General features: G+C 40.3%; 1 protein-coding gene across 3 annotated transcripts in view; it reads right to left on the bottom strand.

The window, feature by feature from the left end:
- The window catches only part of TGFBR2 (transforming growth factor beta receptor 2), a 63,878-nt gene that overhangs the window by 26,365 nt on the left and 13,109 nt on the right, over positions 1-24,404 (bottom strand). For all 3 annotated transcript variants that reach the window (XM_085226408.1, XM_085226407.1, XM_085226409.1), the window contains 4 exons: positions 10,613-10,763; positions 8,926-9,116; positions 6,592-6,742; positions 4,795-4,985 (listed from right to left, as the gene is read on the bottom strand). In XM_085226408.1, the coding sequence (XP_085082534.1) occupies positions 4,795-4,985; positions 6,592-6,742; positions 8,926-9,116; positions 10,613-10,763 (684 nt within the window). The remainder of the gene's footprint in view (positions 1-4,794; positions 4,986-6,591; positions 6,743-8,925; positions 9,117-10,612; positions 10,764-24,404) is intronic.

The following is a 24,404-nucleotide window of genomic DNA, read 5'->3' as shown; positions in this document are numbered from 1 at the left end:
TTCCTACTTAGGAATATGAAAAGTGACATGTTCTAGCTTTACAGAATGTGACCATGTTTCTGAGATACATGCCACAGTTACACAATGTCGTGTCTGCCCCTGTTTGCTGGTGGTTTTCTGGAACAAATCAATCTCTCCAGTTTCAATATGTTCCAACAGATGCCACACATTAACCACTATTTTTATTCTCTGCCTGAGTTTCACCCCTCCAACCTTTCCCAAAATATTATGTTGCCAGTGTTAGTTACAGTTTGTTTCTGTCTGTAATTATTAAAGTCTCTTCCATGACAACCTGATAAAAGGTTGGCCACATTCCCATACTTATTAAGCTCCCAAGTGATGCAAATTGTAACAAATATTCCAACCAGGCTTGCAGTGCACTGCCTAGTTTGTTGTTATGCAAATCTGTATCTGAGCTCTCTGCATGCTTATTTTTCTAGGAAGCAAACAATATAAATAAAACAGAGCAAATCAACATTTTGGCTTCTTTTGCCTGTTTCTGTTATATTTCCTTTCTATTCCACTAAGAGAATCACACCCTCAATTATTAGACAGCCTCTCCTTTGGATGCATACAGCTGCAAGCTTTGGGTGGGACTCTGTGGCTGAATACCTAAGAGGAAACATTGAGAACAATGCCAATATACAAGCAGCGAGGGGCTCTGTGCAACATTACGTAATGCTACTGACCTCTTTTATGGGGCAGCTGGAAGACAGTTACTTCTCAACATGTTAGTTGGACAACAGAAAAACAGATTAATAAAAGCCTTTGTTAAAATCCACTTGCAAGCAGTCCAGTTGTAACCATGTCCCCTCTGTTGTTCCTTGAGCACTGGACAATTCATCACATTTATGGCCTGGTGGCTGTGCACAGGTCTTAAGTATGCTCTTAAGTCTGATATCCTTCTATGTGGTCAAGTAAAATCTAAAGCTCTGAGTCTAGTAGGGAGAGGAAAAGGAGAGAAAGAAAGGAAAAGACAGGGGCAACATGTTAGAAACAAGCAAGAGATATCAAGTAAAGGAAATTCTGAAACATCATCAATATCACCTGCAACTGAGATGTGGACAAGCACTATGCAGGCACACTTGCGATCATTCTGATAGCAGAAAACATCAGGTCTCCCAGGTAACATCCACACACAGCAAGCAACTGAAACACTTGACACACTGCTTATCTAAATGCTGTAATTTCTTCAGGCAAATGACTCAGCCACAGTTGACTATTCAAATACTTATATCTCTTATATTTTCAATTAACAACTTAGGAAAACTATGGTCAATATGAAGATTGTTATCAGCACATCTTCCCCTCCTCTGCCACATCTCTCCAGTAAGCTTCATTATTGTCATGAATTCTTGTTGACTCATCAGCCTCCTCTATCACTGAAGTTTTACTGTTTCAGTGCAACTATCTGGATAATTCAGATAATCTTCAAAACTTGTATACATCACTGCTGCTAAAAGTTTACCCCATGTTCTGACAGAGTGTAGTGAGAATGCCCAAGTAAAGATCTCCCTTAGCAGTGCCTAAGGAACTAACAGAATCTACCTGAATGTTGGCTGCAAAATGCAAGGATATCTGTACAGCACAGTGAGGATGAAAAATGATCATGGAGCAGATTAACAGAAGGAAATATTTTTAAACCAAACAGAGATGGGCTAAAGATCTGACATGCCTTTCTAAACCTCTGTATTATTGCTTGGGTTTGAGCCTGATTCCTGGGATAAAACAGCATATATAATGAAACAGTATACACAGTCCTGTGACTTAAAGGATTCATTCTTCTGCCTGCAGTCTCCAGTGCTGGGGTCACCTTTTACATGCAGATGAATGAGTCTACATGATAGAAAGATGCTACAATGCACACAAGTAGGTCACGAACTACATAGCATGCAGGCATCTCAATTCCTTGACTAAAGAGAAGACCTGGTTCTCTCTGTCCATGATGAACACAACAGTCACAAGGTTGGAAGGAGAACAGTCCTATTCCTTTGAGCAGCCTTGACTTTAGACAAATAGCTTGCGACTGCTAATTAAGAAAAACTTAAAAGAATTTGTCATGCTATCACTGGCTGGAAGATGGTATGGTGAAGGGAATGCTGAGGAGCAAAGCTGACCAAACACCAAGGGATGCCTGAAACTGTGCAAACAGCTAGAGGCAGGCCTGTGTAAGAAACCAATACAAAATTTTTGTGCAGGAGATCTGCCACAAACAACCAGTCGTCAGAGAGGAAAAATCCCTTGTAGTCTAGTCCTGTGCTCATCTTTTCCAAGACAGCATGACAAGGTCTCTGTCTTCATCCAGCCAACTTGTCAACTTCTCCCTAGCCAGCAGGAGCCTTTACTTCCCCCTTCTTTGTCTAATCTTTTCCAGCATTTTTGCTCCTTGGCTTTGCCTTCTGGTAACACTGCCATTAGACATTTGAATAAATAATAATTAAAACTGACTGGCATGGAGTTTTGCTGTGAGAAATGTTTTTCCACCACAAAGGTGGAAGTTGTTTGCCAGGCACCCACAATTTTGTTTGGCAAAATAGAGGAACTAAAAAATAAACACCAGGTAGTCAGATTTGCAGTGGTACCTGTCTCCCAAACATTATATCTCTTAGAACAACAGAATATTGTTTGGATTTATTCTGCACATAATATTTTCCACCAACTGCTTGTGGCCTGAAATGCCAGGGATCAATATCAGGGCCAGAAGCCCTCTGACACAGCAGAACTACAGGCATGTTAAGGCACATGTCTGACAGTGCCTTGTTTATTTTGCAGATTGGCAGTTTAAAGAGAAGTCCATACAAGAGACAAGCATTTGATTCAGATCTAACCACTTGAAACATTTCTAAAGCCACACTTCAGTGAGTCACAATACCTCCCACTACCCAAAAGCTTTAAACGTTTGTGTCTAAAAACAGAGTCAGGAGGTTTACCCTTTGCAGTCAAGACTGATAAGCCTACACTGCCATAAATCAGTTCTTCTATAAGCAATAGCAGCTCAGTGGCGAATCACTGGAATGTAGTGACTAACCTCTGGTGGAAACTAGATCTTGTTGCCTTACTAGCAATTTTCTTTCTTACCTCATGAACACCAGCAACAAAATAAATCTGGTTTGTCTTAAGTGTATATCCAAGAGAAAGAAGAGTTACAGTGCTGATCTTTTACAGGAATAGCTTGAAAGGAAAGACTGTGATTATCAGGTGAAATAGTACAATCCTTTTTTATTGTTCCATTTTCTGCTAAGAAATAAGCAGTCAATACTTAGGTCAAGTGTTTCAAGGTTTTCCTAGAATAGCTTTTGTCCACTCTTTAAAGCAGTAAGATGTACAAAAACAGTACAAAAATTCTTACTCGGATGTACAAGAAATATCAAGACAAAAGAATGCAAAAACAATGTACAGAGTAGATCTGGATGACAATCATTCCAAAGGCAAAATTATTACAGACTATTATCTAGTTGTCTGGAGGAGCCACGGACCAGCTGGCTGTGATGCTCTGCTCAAAGTTAAACACAGACAGGAAACCGCATGTCTGATACTGTAAAAATCGTTTGTCTTCCTGCCATGGCTAACCAGGCAAGCAACCCAAAGGGGCTGTTTTCATTTAAAAGAAACACTAATCCACAACAATAAAAAAGGAATGACAAAGCCTCAATTCTCCCCACTCCCAAATGGAGCTAATGCTTGTGTTTGTGAATGAACTGGAAATGTTACAAACTGAAGCTTTGTACTACTACAGTTTTTATATGTAGTTATTCACTTTCTACATGAATGTGAACGTGAATGCAGGGCACAGCTTCCCTGAGTCACCACACATGACACAGTATGAAAACCTTCACCACAAAGAGTGAAAGGAATTGGGATAAAAAAGGTAAGGATTTCATTTACACTACAGAGCCTTTTAGTCTGATCTGAAAGTGTGCAAGGCAGCTTCAGAATAGATGGGAATGAAGGCAGTTGGTGCTGAATTTACAGAATGGTTCTTGTAAACACATACAAGATTCGCATTTGTCAGAGTGATTACATTCAGCTTATATGGTTCCAGGAGAAACAGTTATAGCATGAGTAATTTTTTTAACAAATTAGCCAAGATCCACAAGGGTGAGGCTAGCTTTGCATAAAAGCTCTAGACAGTTTACACAAAGTAAGGTCTTTTCAGTGTGAACACTTTCTCTTTCATACAGTCAAGGCAACCTGTTACAACTAGGTCCTGGGCCCACCAATCAATATCAATATTTGCCCCAAATCCTTCAAAGTCCACCTGAGCAACACGTGGCCAGATTGTCAGGAAACAGCAGTAAGGCTGTCCAGATTTCGGTTAAACCCGGGCAAGAGATGAGGGAGAGTTGAAAAGGTACTATCAGACATAGACAGGCCAAGTCAACATGGACAAAGACCTTTTAATGTGCTCTAGGCACATCTGGCCTAGAGTAACTGTACAGCCTTCTTAGAAGGCAAAGAAGAAGGGAGAAAAGCCACTCATGCATACATTACTTTGAGCTGAAGTAAGCCTAAGGCAGCATATCCACCAGTGAAGGAAACTGCACATATTCAGAGAAGTTCACAAAGGAACAACGAGCTGCTTCAAAAGGAAGATTACCTGGCAGAAAGAAATATGTCCAGAAAGCACTAAGGAAAGGCTGAGATTTTGCAGCCTCAGAAGAGGCCACAAAGTCTCCAGCCACCTGGAAGGTTTCCTCCACAAAAGGCAATTCCAAAGATCGCTGGATTTAGTGTCAGATTTAATATCACATGCGAGGCACAGCCCAAGAATGAAGAGCAAATTATTAAACTCACCTGCAGAAAAAATAAGAACATCGTTGCACTCTTCACCTGTACAGGAGCACATGAACATCAGTCCCCCATCATCCTTCTTCTCCTTCATCACACACTGCTCTGAGCTGGAGTCATCCAACATGTGACCATACAGTCTTTTCTGGGGATCGTGGCAGATTGTTTCTAATGTCACATTTTCATCGTTCCGTCTCCTAGAAAGGAAGAGGAGAAACTGAAATCTAAAGAAGAATGTTTAAGAAAGGAAGCGGACAGGGTCATTCCTACCCAATATTTGCCTCCTTTGAGAGCTCAGAGGGCATTTCTATAGATTATTCTGAGTTTTTCCTCCTGAACGGGGAAATTTTGGTCGTGCTTGGACTACTCCATCCTGGGGCATCTGTACAACGGTACTGATACTCCTGGGTCACATCACCACTAAGCTCCAAGGACTGCCTTTGGAAGTCTCACCCAAAATTACCCAAGCTAATGCTCAATGAACTGCCTGCTCTGAACTTCAGAACATACTTTTGGTTTTTGTGGTCACTGTGCAGACAGTAAAAATCTGTGGGAAATTATGATAAAAACTGAATGATTTCCTCAAAATCCGAGGAATTTCTAGTGAGGTGGGATTTTTGGTTTTGTTTTTGAGGCCTGCAATCCACACAGCTTTGGCACTGAAGGAATTACTTACTTGCAGAATGTTGTTTGTGAAAAACAAAACAAAACTGGTGCAAACCAGAGTGACCTCACTGTCAGGGAAATATTTACAGCTGATAATCTGGCCCAGATCCCTGCGTTTTGTCTTGGTCCACAGGTTTTATTTCATTGACACAAGGCTTAGAGGGAAAGAGCGCTTCAAACACAGTTCTCAGCTCCCGTACCTTTTGGCTAAACTGGCATGAAAAGGCCAAGTCTGTCTTCTACAGCACTACAGTCATGTTCAATGGCGGTAACAGACAACAATACGTACTCAAGGAGCCCCCGACAAATACGAAAGCATACCAGACCAATTCTGCATGTCAAGCATCTACATCCAATTATGCTCAACATCTCTGCAAGTCAACGGATGTAAGTGCTCCCTCAGTAAGCTGCTTAATCACCAAATGGCTCCAATCATATTTCTGTATCAGCAGCGATGCTGCAAATCTTCAGTTCTGTTCCACTTGTCCACTCAGGAACACATCAAGACTGTTGCAAGTTATCTTTGGTTTACCATTTATGGAAGGGTAAAGACCCAGATTTTAGAAAGGAGCGTGAGTTTAGAGTCAACAACAAATATTTTCATTTTCACACGTTCAGTCTTTCTTTCGTCTCTTATATATGCTGTATAAAAAGCAAAACACAAGCAGACACACTATATACAGATAGGAGTTTTTCTTTCCAATTAAGGGAAAGCATTTATAGTAAGTGTAAAACTAGTTTACTGCGAAATTTGACAGAACTGCAGTGGCGCTGGCTGAAGGGAAAAATTCTTCTCTCAGTTTCAGACCTGCTTCTCACACTAAGTACTGTGGATAGGTTCAGTAAAATGTTTTGAGCAATAATATGCCTCCTTGACAATAAGGGAGCACACTGGAACACAACTACTTTAAACAAACAAACAAAAATTTAAAAAATTGCTGGAATATTTCATAACAGAATTGTTGTTAACTTCAAACAACTTTCAGTATGCTGAGTAAAGATACAAGCTCGAAGAGGTAAATATGAGCCTGAAGAAATAGCATAGAGATTTAGAATATCTGAGCCACTCAAAAAAGTGCTAAGTAATGACAAATGAGTTTGTGCTCTCTTTCCCACCTGTACGATGAAGTCACTTACCATACAGCCGCACAGACTTCGTTATTCTTCTCACAGATAGAAGTGATGTTGCAGTTGCTCTTGCACTGATACTGGTTTGAGCACGTCGTTGCTTTAATGTCACAGAACTTGCATAGTTTGGGTAATTGCAGTCCATTTTCCCTAAATCTGTCTACAGGTGACATATTTGCAGCAAATAGGAAAAGAAAAAAAGAGAAGGAAACTCAGTAATGGTACATTATCAGACTGTGTCAATGCTCATTATAAAGATTACGTTTCCACAGCAAGCAAAACTCCCTCACACCTTAAATTAGAGAATCTCTAATCCTGTGCAACTACCAATTTTCTTTGTAAGAGGATAAGTGCCACACTGTCAAGAATGGGATGATCAAAGTGAATTGGAAATATCGTGTCAAAATGTCTACAGACTTCAGAGGATGCAAAGGCTTCTCCGCAATTTGCAGAATGAAGCTTAATCCAAGGCCAGTTTGTACCAAAAGAACTACTCTGCAGTCGTGCATTTGCATCACTCACAAGCAGCATACTGGCCCCTCATGTGCAATATATTGCATCACTGCCTGTTTGCCAAAGTAACTGGGGAGACCATGGTGGGAATGCACATCAGGTGAGTGTCATCATTATGACATGGATCATGATGGATTTTGCAAGATTGTCTTCACCAACCTGAGGCATTGCCCAAGTGTCATTCCTAATCTCACTGCTGTTTGCAAGGAAGAAACACAGAGTGGAACTTGCTGTCAGTCTAAGTTAGATGGCATGTCAGATGTTACGGGTAAAACTCATGCTGGAAAAGCAGCAGGGCATCCATGCAGCTCACGTGAGCTGCTGTGGGTGGGTTCCTGGGCTAACTCCAGGGGTCTTAACTGGAGCTAATATGCAATGACAGGCTCTTTTGTAGAATTGTACATGACCCAACAGCAGTTTCTACATTCAGGCATTGAAGAGTTACTTGTACAAATTCTCTATAGATAATAAACACAATGTAAGATCTTCTCACTACAAATGTTCTTTTTTTATACAATCAAGGTAATCTGTTACAGTTAGGTCCTTCTTCACCAGATATGACCAAATCTATATTAGTATTTGCCCCATCTCTTCAAATCCCACCTGAGCAAGGGTTGGCCAGACTAATAGGGATTAGCAGTCAAGCTGTCTGGCTTTTGGCCAAGCCTGGGGAAGAGATGAAGTAGAGGTAAAGAGGTAGCACCAAACACAGACAGCCCAGGCCAACTAGAGCGAGGACCTTCTATATTGCTCCTAGCACATCTGCTGCAGTTTTGCAGCCTGAACTTGTTAGCTTTCTTGGAAGGCTGACAAAAGGCAGAAGAGTCTTGCAAATTCATACACCTTTGCCTTAGCACTTCCATGCACCATGTTTTCTAGATTTGGTAATAGCATCCCAACCCTTTCTTATCTCATGATAGTATGGATTACATTATATCCTTTTCTGGGAAACATGCAGTTTATGAGGAATATGCAAAGGGTAATGCCCATTTAGAAGCAAGATTGCAAAAATTTGAGGAGTCCATTGCCAGCCTGAGCAAGATCTGATTCTGTTTAAGAAAAATTACAATTTTGGGATGCAGATGGAAAAGGAGAATAAAATGAGGTGTATGCATGCACATACGCATATTACCAATGAGCAGCATGAAGAATGCTGGCACTGTATACATCTCCTCAGCCTATACTACACCTGTGGCAGTCAATGCAGACATTCGCTAAGCAGTGTGGGGATAGTTCATGTACATGCACCACTGTCTATACGTGGTTTTAAATGGTTTAACTGAACATACAAACATGTCTGTGTTCTGCAGTAACCAATAACTACACTGTAGTAGCATAAATAGCATATACACAAGAGAAGGTAACTTTGTTCCTAATTCACAGAAGAATCTCAAAACAAGAAAATGCAGAAAGGCAGTAACTACAAAAATGATTATTTTAAATACATATGTTATTATTAAGTTACTCAGGATTGACTCTAAATATTGGTTTTGTCTCTTGTTTGTGTTCTATAACTTGTTGCAGTAGGGTGTGTCACCAACACAATTCTGAGCACTTTATTCTTATCATTCAAGTGACTTTCTAGTGCCATGTGCTGAGATGAATATCTGAACTGCTTCAAAAGGAAGATTACCTGGCAGAAAGAAATACGTCCAGAAAGCACTAAGGAAAGGCTGAGATTTTGCAGCCTCAGAAGAGGCCACAAAGTCTCCAGCCACCTGGAAGGTTTCCTCCACAAAAGGCAATTCCAAAGATCGCTGGATTTAGTGTCAGATTTAATATCTCATGCGAGGCACAGCCCAAGAATGAAGAGCAAATTATTAAACTCACCTGCAGAAAAAATAAGAACATCGTTGCACTCTTCACCTGTACAGGAGCACATGAACATCAGTCCCCCATCATCCTTCTTCTCCTTCATCACACACTGCTCTGAGCTGGAGTCATCCAACATGTGACCATACAGTCTTTTCTGGGGATCGTGGCAGATTGTTTCTAATGTCACATTTTCATCGTTCCGTCTCCTAGAAAGGAAGAGGAGAAACTGAAATCTAAAGAAGAATGTTTAAGAAAGGAAGCAGACAGGGTCATTCCTGCCCAATATTTGCCTCCTTTGAGAGCTCAGAGGGCATTTCTATAGAACATTCTGAGTTTTTCCTCCTGAACGGGGAAATTTTGGTCGCGCTTGGACTACTCCATCCTGGGGCATCTGTACAACGGTACTGATACTCCTGGGTCACATCACCACTAAGCTCCAAGGACTGCCTTTGGAAGTCTCACCCAAAATTACCCAAGCTAATGCTCAATGAACTGCCTGCTCTGAACTTCAGAACATACTTTTGGTTTTTGTGGTCACTGTGCAGACAGTAAAAATCTGTGGGAAATTATGATAAAAACTGAATGATTTCCTCAAAATCTGAGGAATTTCTAGTGAGGTGGGATTTTTGGTTTTGTTTTTGAGGCCTGCAATCCACGCAGCTTTGGCACTGAAGGAATTACTTACTTGCAGAATGTTGTTTGTGAAAAACAAAACAAAACTGGTGCAAACCAGAGTGACCTCACTGTCAGGGAAATATTTACAGCTGATAATCTGGCCCAGATCCCTGCGTTTTGTCTTGGTCCGCAGGTTTTATTTCATTGACACAAGGCTTAGAGGGAAAGAGCGCTTCAAACACAGTTCTCAGCTCACGTACCTTTTGGCTAAACTGGCATGAAAAGGCCAAGTCTGTCTTCTACAGCACTACAGTCATGTTCAATGGCGGTAACAGACAACAATACGTACTCAAGGAGCCCCCGACAAATACGAAAGCATACCAGACCAATTCTGCATGTCAAGCATCTACATCCAATTATGCTCAACATCTCTGCAAGTCAACGGATGTAAGTGCTCCCTCAGTAAGCTGCTTAATCACCAAATGGCTCCAATCATACTTCTGTATCAGTAGTGATGCTGCAAATCTTCAGTTCTGTTCCACTTGTCCACTCAGGAACACATCAAGACTGTTGCAAGTTATCTTTGGATTACCATTTATGGAAGGGTAAAGACCCAGATTTTAGAAAGGAGCGTGAGTTTAGAGTCAACAACAAACATTTTCATTTTCACATGTTCAGTCTTTCTTTCGTCACTTATATAAACTGTATAAAAGCAAAAGACAGCAGACACACTGTATACACATAGGAGCATTTTTTCCAATTAAATGAATGCATTTCCACCTGCACATAAACGAGGTAGATATAATTGGTGTAAATAATCCAGTTTACTGTTAAATCGGAGGGAGCTGGAACTGAGCTGCTTCAAATAAACAAACAAGCAAGCAAAAATCACTAAAACATTTTATATCAGAATTCTTAACTTCAAGCAGCACTCAATATGCTCAGTGAAAATAACAGCTAGAACCGATATAGGCAAGTCTGTTGAAATAGCATAGAGATTTAGAATATCTGAGCCACTCAGAAAAGTGCTAAGTAATGACAAATCAGTTTGTGCTCTCTTTCCTACCTGTACGATGAAGTCACTTACCATACAGCCGCACAGACTTCGTTATTCTTCTCACAGATAGAAGTGATGTTGCAGTTGCTCTTGCACTGATACTGGTTTGAGCACGTCGTTGCTTTAATGTCACAGAATTTGCACAGCCTGGGCAATTGCAGTCCATTTTCCTTGCTTCTATCTACAGGTGACATATTCCCAGGGAAAGGGGAAAAAAAAAAAAAAAAAAAAAGGAAACTCAGTAATGGTACATTATCAGACTGTGTCAATGCTCATTATAAAGATTACGTTTCCACAGCAGGCAAAACTCCCTCACACCTTAAATTAGAGAATCTCTAATCCTGTGCAACTACCAATTTTCTTTGTAAGAGGATAAGTGCCACACTGTCAAGAATGGGATGATCAAAGTGAATTGGAAATATCGTGTCAAAATGTCTACAGACTTCAGAGGATGCAAAGGCTTCTCCGCAATTTGCAGAATGAAGCTTAATCCAAGGCCAGTTTGTACCAAAAGAACTACTCTGCAGTCGTGCATTTGCATCACTCACAGGCAGCATACTGGCCCCTCATGTGCAATATATTGCATCACTGCCTGTTTGCCAAAGTAACTGGGGAGACCATGGTGGGAATGCACATCAGGTGAGTGTCATCATTATGACATGGATCATGATGGATTTTGCAAGATTGTCTTCACCAACCTGAGGCATTGCCCAAGTGTCATTCCTAATCTCACTGCTGTTTGCAAGGAAGAAACACAGAGCTGGAACTTGCTGTCAGTCTAAGTTAGATGGCATGTCAGATGTTATGGGTAAAACTCATGCTGGAAAAGCAGCAGGGCATCCATGCAGCTCACATGAGCTGCTGTGGGTGGGTTCCTGGGCTACTCCAGGGGTCTTAACTGGAGCTAATATGCAATGACAGGCTCTTTTGTAGAATTCTACATGACCCAACAGCTGTTTCTACATTCAGGCATTAAAGAGATACTTGCTTACTGGTTGCAGAAGTCTTAGCACTCTCCATCTGCTTCAATGTATAAGCAGTAAAGGAGATGTTATTTATCCATGTTTCATGAATTTCAGGAAATATATTTTTAGTTCAAAATTTATTTTAAAAAGCTAGCATGAGTCTAGGGAACTGAAAATGCCAACTCAAACTGTTTTCTGAATCTAAAATGAATATGCAACTTTATCTGAAGTGGAGTACACAATTTACAACAGTTTCATTCTGACTCACTTTAATGTATTTGGACAAGTAGGCTAAATCACTTCATGTTGATCCTAAGCTTCATGTATCACAGCTCTTTTCTTAAAGCCACCTCTGTGTTACAATCATGTTTATATGCTCCCTATGGGCTAATGTTGCTTACTAACCAACATTAGGCAATCAGGGATTTGTAATGTATCCCTCTTCGCTACTAGCAGAGGAATCATTTTTTCTTTCTACAACTTCATTCTTCATTACCTTTAGAATGCTTTATTACAGAAATTAAATACGCACATTTTTTTCTTGAAGGAAAAGAAGGCTTCTTGCTAACATTTCAGTGGATTTCTGAGCCATTGTGAGGGACTGGAAGGAAAGTCTTTTGTCCTCACCCAAATAATAATTCTCATCACTAGTATGTTTCGATACTGACCTCAGACTCAAATCTTACTTGTCACTGCAAGCACAGACAAATTCCCAATGATTTTAATCGCAGAATTGCATGGGTTGGAAGGGTCCTCGAGAGATCATTGAGTCCAAGCTCCCTGCTAAGGCAGGTTCCCTACAGTAGGTTGAAGTTAGGTGTTCAGACAGACCTTGAATAATTCCACAGAAAGAGACCCCACAACAACACTGGGCATCCTGTTTCAGTGCTCAGTCACCCTTACTACAATGAAGTTCTTCCACATGTTTGTACGGAAATTCTTATGTTTAAGGTTTAGGCCATTGCTCCTTGTCCTATCACTATGCTCCACTGAGAAGAGCCTGGCCTCATCCAATTGCTTCCCAACTCCTTTTAGATATTCATAAACATTAACCAGATCCCCCTCAGTCTTTTTTCCCCCAGGCTGAACAGACCCAAGTTACTCAGCCTTTCCTCATAAGGGAGATGCTCCAGGCCCTTTATCATCTTTGTGGCCCTCCACTGGATCCTTTTAGGAGATTCCTGCCTTTTTTGAACTCTGGGGAGCCCAGAACTGGACACAGTATTCCAAACATGGCCTCACCAGGGCAGAGTAGAGGGAGGCAGACCACCTCCCTCAACCTGCTGTCCATACTCTTTTTAATGTACCTGAGGATACCATTGGCCTTCTTCACCACAAGGGCACACTGCTGGCTCATAGCCAACCTGTTGCCCACCAGAACACCCAGGTTCTTTTCTGCAGAGCTCCTCTCCAGGATGTCATACTTTAGCCTGTACTGATACATGCAGTTATTCCTCCCCACGTGCAAGACTCTACACTTGCTTATATTACACCTCATCAGGTTCCCGCCTGCCCAACTCTCCAGTTTGTCTAATGTCTAATATTATATAAACTGGTATTAGAAGCTGCTACACAGAGGTGAGGGTTATGATGAGCTCAGTGGAAGCACTCATTAGGGTGGAGAATGCTGGCAGTATGTTACAGGCTGGCTGAATTTTAAGCCTGAGGTAAACATTTTCCATGATCACTTGTGTTGCAACAACTCCCAGAAGCCAGGCAAACAACAAAGCCACATTAAAGTTGGTGTGGCAGGATCTTAAAAGGTCTAGTATCTAGTGCTCAATACAATATATACTAACATCCTTCTGGTAAGCTGCTCCTTTTTCTGGGATGGCACCTCTTATTTACCAAATGTCAAAGAGAAATTAATAACTGTATTAACTTTTTTAGACTACAGTAATGATCGAAGCACTCTGAGAATGAGTGACTGTTCCTCCACTCACTCAGGGACAATCTACGTTCCTAAAGACTTGGACAAGTAATATGGATAAATATGAAGGAGATACTGTTTTTACCGATGGGCCGCAGAGATAAAGTAACCTAGCTGAGTCCACACAGGAAACCTGTGCCATGGTGCAAGGTAGCTGACAGCACAGGGGAAAGACATTTACTGCTCAAACTGCAGACTTCAGCTGCATTGACATGGCTTTCAGCTCGGAGTTTGCAAGGCTCCATATTTCACTGGACAGCTGTACTACAATGGTATCTCTGACACAGGCATGACCTACTCCTCCTTCAGTCTCCTCTAGGCTAGAGCCAAAGACTATGTGACAGAAGGTCTTCACATAAACCAGTTCAAGCATATTGCGTTTGCTGAGAAAGAGGGTCGTTTCTGTGCTGTTCCCACCCATGTCAGGTCTGCCAAGTCTCACCCACTGGAACAAACAGCTGGAAATATGCTCAGATCTCTTCCCAAGGAGAGATCTCCAAACCAGGCATCTTGATTTAAAAAATAAAAATAAAATAAACATCCACAAAGGGAGCAGCAATCCCCTGCAGTCCCGAACACTGAGTTTCTAAGTTAGAGCTGTGTAGGCTTTAATTCAATTACTAGCAAAAGACTGGGTAATCAGTCAGTTTCTTTCTAAACAGGTTACATTAATGGCAAAAGCCAATGGAGTTGTAGGACTTTCATAACTGAATGGACTTGAATTTTTTCCCCAAATATTCTTGTAATATTCTTGTTTTCACTCCGTCAGCAGTTCACGGTGTTGGATAAACTGTTCAGGTACACAAACTTTCACACAAACAAATCAGATGCACTTCAGCATATGATTTGAAGAGGGATTGCAGTTTACTTCCCAAATTCTTTTCACATTGCTGTAGCAGGTGTTGGTGTACTGTACACTGCTACAACTTGGCCTTGCTCTCTCTGACAACCCATTCACTTCCAAACTAATTGGGTTAAGGACACATTTGACCATTCCCTATCAGATAATACTAGTCTGCCACTAGTCTGCTTTTAAGTCACACAAATCCAGACCTGCCTCTAATCAATGCACCTTTCCTGGAGAGTGGCAAGTTGATATGGCTCTTCCATAGATAAATTTACTCAATAATTCCCCAGTGGTCCTACAAGGAATGAGTAGCTCATGACCAGCAAAATTACTCCTCTTCTGATAGCTCACTGAATGTTAATTTGGTTGTTAATTTGAATCTTTGAAACTGCTCGACTACTCTGTCACCCACTTTACATGACAGGAACCAACTCCTCAAAACTTTCTCCTGTTCAGAAAAGTAAAATAACATTAACACTGTGGACAGAAGAAGTCTTTCATTTTTCTGTAAAACAAACAAACAAAGAACTAACAAAAAGAAAACCAACAAAAAATGTGCGGATATAATGGGAAAGTCAACAGAAAAAAAACAGATTTGCATGTCTGGAGAACAACATTCTAAAATGCCTCCTATGTGAGCTTTTTTCATCTACTCTCTAATGTTAGTTTCCTTGTTTTTACTTCTTATTTTGACTACTGCAGGAAGTCTAATTCTAGCTTTCCTTGCTTCTTTATCCACAAAGAGTGCTCAAAAAAGACAGCAGTTTCTTGGCTATGAAGATTTCAGCTGATCACCATATATCAGTCATCATGGTTAAAACGCATGGAACATGCAAGCCAACACCTGGGCTGGACATCATGGAAGATACATCAGAGCGGCATACAGAGAAAATACCAACACCATGGCTTCTGCTGGAGCCAGACTTGTGGGACAATACTTTTACTCCATAGTTCACTTTTTTTTTTTTGACTTCTTGGACTCTTATGAACGGTATGCCCCACCTAAAGTCTACTGAGTGTCTTGAAGTTGTTTGCTTTGCATCTCTTGTTCACCGACCTGTAAATTTCATTGACACCTCAGTCAATAGTTTACATTCCTCCTATTTTCATTGATTTTTAGAATGAGAACTCATCTGCTATGAAGTAATTCCGGCTAATAGCAGAGGTTTCATTTAAGATTTCACTCCACTACATCATGGAAATCTGCATTTACAAGAACGATGTCTTTATCAGAAAGAACAGAAGGAAACTGTCCTTAGTCCACCAAAGACTCCATGGTCTTGTGTCTCAATAGCTGAATAGCACAGTAGTAGTTCCAAAGAAAATCCAAAATGTATTAACCCTCTCGTTCAACACATAGAGACAAAGTTTTTCTAGGAACAATACCATACACATTTTTTCTGTTTTGCCTACCACTTCCAGTACATAACCTATAACCTCGACAGAACTTCAAAACAAATGGGAACACCCCCAGAATCACAAAAATAAAGTCCTGTTGCAAAACCATTCTTTGTATTCAAAAAAAAGCCTTCTAAGTATTGATGATTCAAGTGTAGAAGGGGAGAAGGTGTCAAGGAAGAAGAGTGATCTGAGCTTTGTTTTTCATGCCTGGAAACATCCTGATGATATTCTTAATTATACTGGTTCAGTGCAGTAGTATTAGGAGGAAAAGAGATCATAATAATCAATTTTAAAGATTCAAAAATCATGAGTCACAAAAATCACAGAACAAGCCAGAGAAATTACAGAAATAAAATAGGCTTCAAAGAAAAAAAAAACACACCCAAAAGGAAACAAACAAACAAACAAAAAAAAACCAAACCTCCTGGGTTCTACTTTATTTACCACTGCTGCACTCTTAAAGTGCATTTGAGTAATGTTTGGAAACTTTGGCCACAAAGGGTTGGAAACTTACTAACTTACAAAATCAAAAGTTAAAAAAAAACAACACAACAGTACATTCCAGGAGCCTGATCTTCAAGAAAAATATCAGCTACTGTATGACTCACAATAAAAATCACAGGATTTGGCAACACTGCAGATCATCAGGTAACTTCCATTGCAACACACAGGGGTAACCCATGAAGCAAGTATTTTCAGGTTTTCAGCGAGAGTTGACACTTTTGAGTTTAATGCCAACATTAATTTAAATGAGTATGAACTCATACAGTTCATAGAGTCTTGGATCATGTTTTGGGCTGTGATCCTTAATCTCAACTATAATCTAGGAGAGTGGGACTGCCATAGGAACAACTTTGTGACTGTTTCTATTAACAGCAATGATGATCAGCATGTTAAGACAGCTTCCTTAAAGCCAAATATGAACTATCTTTTAGATGCAACTGAAATATATCAGAGCAAAGCTGGCTCCAGAAATGTTAAGTTCACTATATTTAACTGTCCCCGCGACAGGACTCCAGAAAATCATGTTTTTCTCTGCATTATCCTGTATCACATATAGTCACAAATTACTCAAGTCAGCTCAGTCTGATCCTAGCAAGTCAACTCCTTTTCTTCCTTAAGGTTCTTCACCTTTTGTTTCCTTTTGATCCTCAGTCTTCCAGCCTAGCACAGCAGCTCTCTTTGATGATGTCTAAATACATGCATTTCTGCGATATATGCACTTGTTTGCAAAATGGTTGGGACTATTGTGTTGCTTTCCTGTCTGATCAAGCCTAGTCGAGGCTCTGTGAAGAACAAAGACCAAAATAACATCCTTTTTGTGAATATCACTTCATGAATTAATTGGCAGAGATGCCCATCATAGCTTTTCCCTATTAGGTAAAGGGTCTTGCCTGTCACATGAAAAAAAAAAATAAATACACATCTTGCCAATCAAACTGTTAATGCAAGGATAGCCACGTTCATCCCACAGTCTCATGACCCATTCTATCACAAAGCAGCTACCATGGGATGGGGGAGACTATCCAGCTAGGGCCCAAAGGACTTCCAATGGTGCACATGGACTGCAGCCTCTGCTCTTCAGTTATACCTGAGAAGTCTGCTAGAAACTGTTCTGATGAGCTAGGTCTATCCAGAATAGCGTGGTCACCCCCAGTTCACCAAAGGAAGGCCAAAGCAGAAGAACTGGTTCACTACAGGAAGGCCATTGGGTGGGCTGCACTTAAATGTGGAAACTACTATTTCCAACCCACAGATCCATAAGGACAAGAAGGGCATGCACAGAGGGAGAAGGCAAAAGGAAAAGGAACAGGAGTTAGAAAACTTCATTGCGCATGGCTTTTAGCAGTATGTGGAACTGGCAAAACCCTGCTTTAGGGATTGCTGCAGGCACTGACATGGAAACAGAATCATATCCAGCAGGAGTGAGGGGGTGGGACAAAACTGGAGAAAATAAGGCAGAGAACAGAACATTAAACTGGAGATCTTGAGGATAAAAAACATTCTTGTATTTAATGCACTAAAATACTATTTTTATCCACTACTTCCAAAATGAGCTAACACTGGCAGTTTTAATCATGGGTTGGGCTCCTCTCACTCATACAAGGAACGGTGCCTCAAACACATCTCAGAACTGAGCTAGCTGTCTTCACTGAAATTACTCCTGACTGACATTAGTTCAGGTGCAGAAACTTTAGCTCAGCACTTACAACAAAATGTGATCATACTCTGAAAACAGGCAACAAGAATAACACTGTTGTGATGCTTTGACTAATGACCTGCAGATTTTAACTCACTGTTCTTTTTTGCATTTTCTGACCACTGTCTAGCACTCCATGGTAGCCTACAATAGGCATAACAAATGAATACTATCTTTAGGCAAAAAGGCTGAAAAAAATGACCTAAATGATGACTTCCCATAGGGCACTCAAAGGGATGTTTCATCTTCTTCTGACTTTAACCTGCAGCCTCCCTAACACAGCCAATAAGCAGCATGAAGCACTGGAAAATGATATGTGATATAACATGAAGATCAATTTATTAAGCTATGACTACAGGGTCTAGTTTTCCTGCATAATGCATTAAGTTTGGAATTTACTGGAAGCTGTCTTTGGTGGTTAACTCCTTCTGTGACTTCAGATATCAAGGACAGCAATCCTCATCTGGTTCAGAAGACTGGGAAAAACAGCTTCCCTGCTTTGTTAAAACAAGAATGATCCATAGTTCAGAACTGACCTTTGCATAGCTAATTCTGACCTAATGCTAATTGTGCATATCCTGCAACTTCACCTCCTTTGAAACTCTGTTTGCAAAGTAAAAGCTGCCATTACTTCACTTGAAACAGTGCTGAAAAAGTATAAACACTTTGGATTCATACAAATATTTTTCCAACTTAGATGCTCTGAAAATAGACAGTAGGCATTCAAGTATTAAATGTTTTTTTTCTGTAATGCAGAAAAACAGAAAATATTTTTCATGACAGAGGAGCTCGTGGAGCAAATCCCGCAACATTTACACATACACAATTAAGAATACTTCTGGTTCAGAAAAACACAAATATGCCTCCACGCCCAACTGCAGATCCTCACCACAACAAAAACATGCTACAGAACCTTCTAACTAGTTTGAATGGAGTTTCTGAACCTACCCTACCTCTCTCTCCAACTAGCTAATTAGTCTGTTTACAGAACATGCTTCTCTGCACTTCTGCCCCTTCAACAGTCACACTGCCACCAATAAGCTACTTGAAAATACGACGGAGATTTTCATTCTTCATAATGGCTTTGGGGTAGGTGAATCATTTCTCTTGAAAAAAAGCACACATTCCTTCCAAAAGCTTAGTTTCTGGTTTTTTGTTTTTTTTTTTTTGTCTTTCTTTCTTTTACTACAAGAGACATGAGAACGTCCACTTGAAAGCCATTCAACTCTGTTTTCATGCATCTATTTATTGAACTTCCAGTTTCTAACAGGGAAATTTGCGGGTTCACCTAGTACAGGTGGAACAGCATTTCAGGACATTTTTCCAATAACATTATCACCAAGTTACCTGAACTAATCAAAGTATTCTGCAGAAACAGATTCCTCAGTTTATTTGCAAACCCACTGAGTAGGCTCAGTGCCCCATACATACTCAAAAAAAATCCATGAGATTACTTAAAAAAAAAAAAAAAGAAAACAATTGTATTCTTATGGTATCAACACTGCTTATCTAAAGAAATTACTAGCAGTAATGAATGTCTGTTTTTTGATAGCTTCTTAGTGCAAAGTTACAAGCTACCTTCTACATTATATTGCCAAATTCTGCCTTCGCTCCCATCGGGAATTCCTGTTGTTGTACCTGTGACTTCCACAGCAGGTGGACACATGGGCACAGTCCTTCCTCTCCCTTATAGAGAACTTCCATGCCTCCTCCTTGCTGCAGCACTAAAGCAGGCAGTCTTAGCTCCCATAGAACAGCGTGGAACCAAAGTCACACAGAAATCAGAAATAGTAACATATTTGTTCAGCCAAACACTCAGAACTGACACTCCTACGGGGCTTTAGTCATAGTTAGTATCTGGCCTTGTCACGTTTAACTTTACAAATGGCTTCAAACGACTAAGAGCTGGCCTGGCATCCTCACAACACCACATCAGATTAACTGATCAAATCAAAGGGGTTGAGGTTGTACAGTTTTGTGTGCCAATCTCCAAGTCCTTTTAAAGCGTGATTGATTTACCCCAGTTTAGCCAGTGTCAGAATTGAGAATTATCACTCATGAAGTTGCTGTGGTTTACTCAGTTACTTTTAAATCAATTGGAAGCTGAAGACATGTGAATTCCATACGTAGAAAAACTTTCATAACATACCTGATGACCACCTGCACCATTTTTAACAAGAATATGGAAGCTTTAAGTAGTTGACAGAAAACAATTTCTTCCAAATGCAAGATTGACCCCTATTCTCACAGTGGACAGTGACTATTGTTGCAAAAAAAGCCAAATCGTTCCTAAAGAACATCCTAAAACTACAGCTTAACTCTTGCTGAAGCTGAACTCTTGCTAAATATGTGTCCATAATGTATTCAAAAGAACACTAAGATACCTAAAATGCACAGGAAACAGTAAGAAATATTTTATATATTTATATATAAATAAAATTTATATAATATAAATAATATAAATAATATATAAAATATATAAATATATTTTTATATATTTCTTATATATGGTACCAACCACTATAGCTTAGGAAAGGTTAAAACAGACCAGCATGTGTTTAATTAACACTGCTCATTCACTCAGAAGACTGACAGGCATGTGCAGATCCTCTCTGGTTGTAGACAAAAACCTTTACGGAAGGTCACGAAATACGTAACTTCGGGGGAAGAGTTTTATTTGCTTTTTAAAGTTGAGAAAAATGAAGCACAAACATTTAAGACTGACAAACCGCACAGAAAGGAAATTCAAAGTTACTTCTCACTCCCCCAGGCTACCTTTCATACAGCTAGGCTGCTTTGTGAATCATAAAAAAACTATCGCTGTCGTATTTGCCGTTTCATATTTTCATTTTTCATTTTATTTGTTTCTGGCAATATTCCCTTGAAACTACTGGCACACTTTCTGGACAGTTTTTGGAAGGCATATAAGGCCATACCTATCTTCCCTCCATACAATGCTTTTTAATGATAGGAAGCATGGTCACTGCAATGTGAGCCACACGCTCCAGGGCAGTTTCTGAGGGCCCAGAGGGCTCCTGTCACATGCAGCTTTCCACAGCCCTCAGCAGATTGCTCCTTTGGGATCCCACTGCACAGCCTCCCATTTGCACACCATTACTGACATCCTATTTTTAGTTTCTTTTTTTATGCAAGGAAACACATATTTTGAGAACAATTGTCTGCCTCTTGGAGAGGTCCTCAGACTGTGTTAAGAGAAATGACTGATTTCTTTCTTAAGCATTGCTAACACAACAGATCTTCCCTTTTCCTTTCCTCTCCAGTGAGCCCATACTGAAAATATCTGCACAAATGGTCACAGCTTGCAAAAAAACCCCACCAAAACAGCAGTCCAGCTCACCTCCTTTGGCTATTGGCTCCCATCCCACATTGCATGTCCTCTTTCCTCACAGAGGAACCAGACTGGGGGTTTGATTTGCATTAATATTCACCTCACTGAGCCTCCTCCACCTCCAAAAGGAAAGTCTGAACCCCGAACCATTCTCCAGTCTAGACAGCTACCTGACCACGCAAATGCAACAAAGAATGTGGCATGATGAGCGGGAACGCCTGGCTAGGGCAATGGAAAACCGTGTATTTCAACACCAGCATCCAGGCTGGTCAGCCCTGAGCACACGGTCCCATGGGCTGTGCTGCACTCAAGGACTATGAGCCCACTGCCAGGCTGCCCGCTGTGCCACAGCCAAAAGGAATAGTAGGCTAGCTCTAGCCTGAGAGTGGGCTGCTTTCAAACACCACCTGCTCTGAGACAGGAGATGCTGTGGTCCTTCTGAGCAGGGAAGGAAGGGCTTGATGTTTCTCCCCAGAAATATTTGCTGAGACACCTCAGAGTAGGCCTTGTAGCTGATCAAATCCATTACAAAAGCAAGCAGGAGTTTGACTCTGCAGGGGACTGTGTAGGAAAAGTACTTTTGGAATCTCAAGTCAGTCACCAAGACTTGTCAGAGACATTTGAAAGGACAGCTATCACTCTGCAACTTTATCAGCAGCAGCACAGAGACCCATCAGAGGTCATCCTCACAGGATGCTAAAGGAGTCAGAGTAATCTTGTTCAAGAATACACTGTTTTCAGGAGAAAGGAATATGCAAATGGAAGAGACAAAGCACAGATCCTCGCTCTGAAATGAAATACCTAATTTTGCTACAGATCACTAATCTGAATTAAAAAACAGAAAAAAGAAAAAAAAAAAAAACAATAAAATTCAGCCAAATCACCCCAATTCTGTTTTGTTTCAGGGGAAAATCTGATGAGTATTTGCCTGAAACTACCACTACTCAGGGAAAACTCTCTGCCAACCCAGACAGAGGTCTTATCTGAGTATGAGATTTTGCTCTGAAACTCTTGTTGAACTTTAACTCTCACCTTCAAAGAGCCTGGTTCTGACCACATTTCTTTATAATATTACTTATAAGATTTGTTCTTTAACAAAAAGAAATCAAAGGCAATCTCAAAATATAATACTATGATTGGAATTGCATGTTATTGGGGTGCATATGTTCAAACATCATTAAAAGGTTACATTCAAAAATATGTGGGGCTCAAGTGACATAAATAAGTCATTAGAATATTTAAGGTATAACTGAATGGTTTAGAGTACATAAATTGTACTGCTGTTCAGCATTATCTTTTCACCACGGTAGAGGAATTCAAACTTGAACATTTTCCCACAAATGGCTCCATATTTAGCCCATGTAACTGGTCATTACAAGTCCATCTTCTGCATCAAATGTTGAAGCACATTCAAGTCATAGGTTAGGGGCTGCTTTGTGCAGGTCCGAGCATTCTTAAAGCACAATCTGAACAATCAACACAGCCAGGACTGGAAATGGCCAAGCAAACTGTCTTCAGCCACAGCACTGCAGATCCAACTTAAGCAAGGATGTGCTCTGCTTAGAGACAACCTCTATCTCACACTTCAGAAAGCAGTATGACTGTTCACCTACACAATCAGACCACAATTTCTGTAATACTTCATAACACAAGTGTGGGGAGAAACTGTACACAAGACGACTCACAGCTGCCCATTCAAAATAAGCATTTAAATTGATTAACCAGACAACTGTGCTGTTAAACCAGCAACCCTTACACAGTTACACGATTCAGAGGGATTTATAAATATTTGGTTTTCCAGATAAAAGAAGAGCTTTAGCAGGATTTTTTTGAAAGTGCTTTTACTGCCACTATTCCTTCTTTCCATCCATAAACAAATAAGGAAACAAAACAAATGTGTTTAGGGTGCAAAATTTGTCATGACAGTCAAGTCATGATAAGACTTGGGGATTTTGGTTTAAGATTAATACAAAATCTACTAATGTAGAGATCAGAAAAAAAAGCCTCATTTTGCTTAGCTTTTTGAAGACCTCTAAACTTCTGGAATACTTGGGAAATACGGAATTTAAGTTAAGGCATATCCTCCAACAAATGACACTCCTGCTATGGCCCCAGTGTACAACAGCATCCATGCATTCTGACAAAAACAAATCCTGTGCTATTTCCTTCTCTAGATTTGAGCATAACTTCCTACTCTATCTGAAGTACATTTTCCAAGTAAAAAGTCTTATTTAAGAAATCCACATCCTTCGCACACACAGAGACATCTCTGTCAGTGTTTATGCATGTATTTATGGAGAGGCTCTATTCAGAGCTCCTTTTTGCTGTTAGGAGGCATTTGCTTCCAAGAAAATAATGTTTATGAACCATTTTGTCCTCACACAGTAGGATTTGAATGACAGATTCAGGAAAACAGTATGAAAAAGAAATTACTCTCTCTCATAATCCATCAGCTCAGCTAAAATGGTAAATCAGAAGAAAGTTAGACTCAAATATAATCCCTTGGGAGTAGAATCACTTTGAATGGATTTGGGGAAAAACAGATCATTCTCAAATTCAGTAGCTTGGATGATTATATTTGTCTCTGTCAAGTTACATGCACAGAAGCATAGTAACACAATTTAATACCCCAGGGATATGTTCTCCTGATAGATGCATCTAACTTTGGAACATTTAATGGGAATTACACACTGAGCATTGAGAAGAGAGCACACGCATAAGAATACGCACTTTTAATGATATTCAACCGTAGGAAAACTTTCTTTTGTTGACTTCGTTTGTAGAAATCCTACTGCTGTGGCATGCTGTTACAGGGTTATCAGATTTCTTGGTAGCAGCAAAGTAGCATTTCCTTTATCTGCCAAGGGTGAACTTGCTAGCATATCCCTAGATATTAGCCATTTCTTTTAATGCATTTGCAAATGACTCCCTCCAGCTACCTCTGGGACAGTCAATCAGCAACTGGCAATACCACTCTCCTGAAATAAGGGAAAGATAAGTCAGATAAGTCAGCTCGTTCATTTCTATCTGAGGCTGACATTTTACTGGGCTTGATGAAAACAGAAATGATGGGTGAAGCCTGTCCATTGTGAAATGTGTTTCTCCCATAAACGCGTCTCTTGAAAATTCA

The sequence above is a fragment of the Meleagris gallopavo genome, chromosome 6 (genome assembly GCF_905368555.1).
Source record: "Meleagris gallopavo chromosome 6, MGAL_WU_HG_1.1, whole genome shotgun sequence".
Classification (NCBI taxonomy): Eukaryota; Metazoa; Chordata; class Aves; order Galliformes; family Phasianidae; genus Meleagris; species Meleagris gallopavo.
The sequence above is the reverse complement of the archived record's forward strand: the minus strand, read 5'-3'. Positions and strand labels throughout refer to the sequence as shown.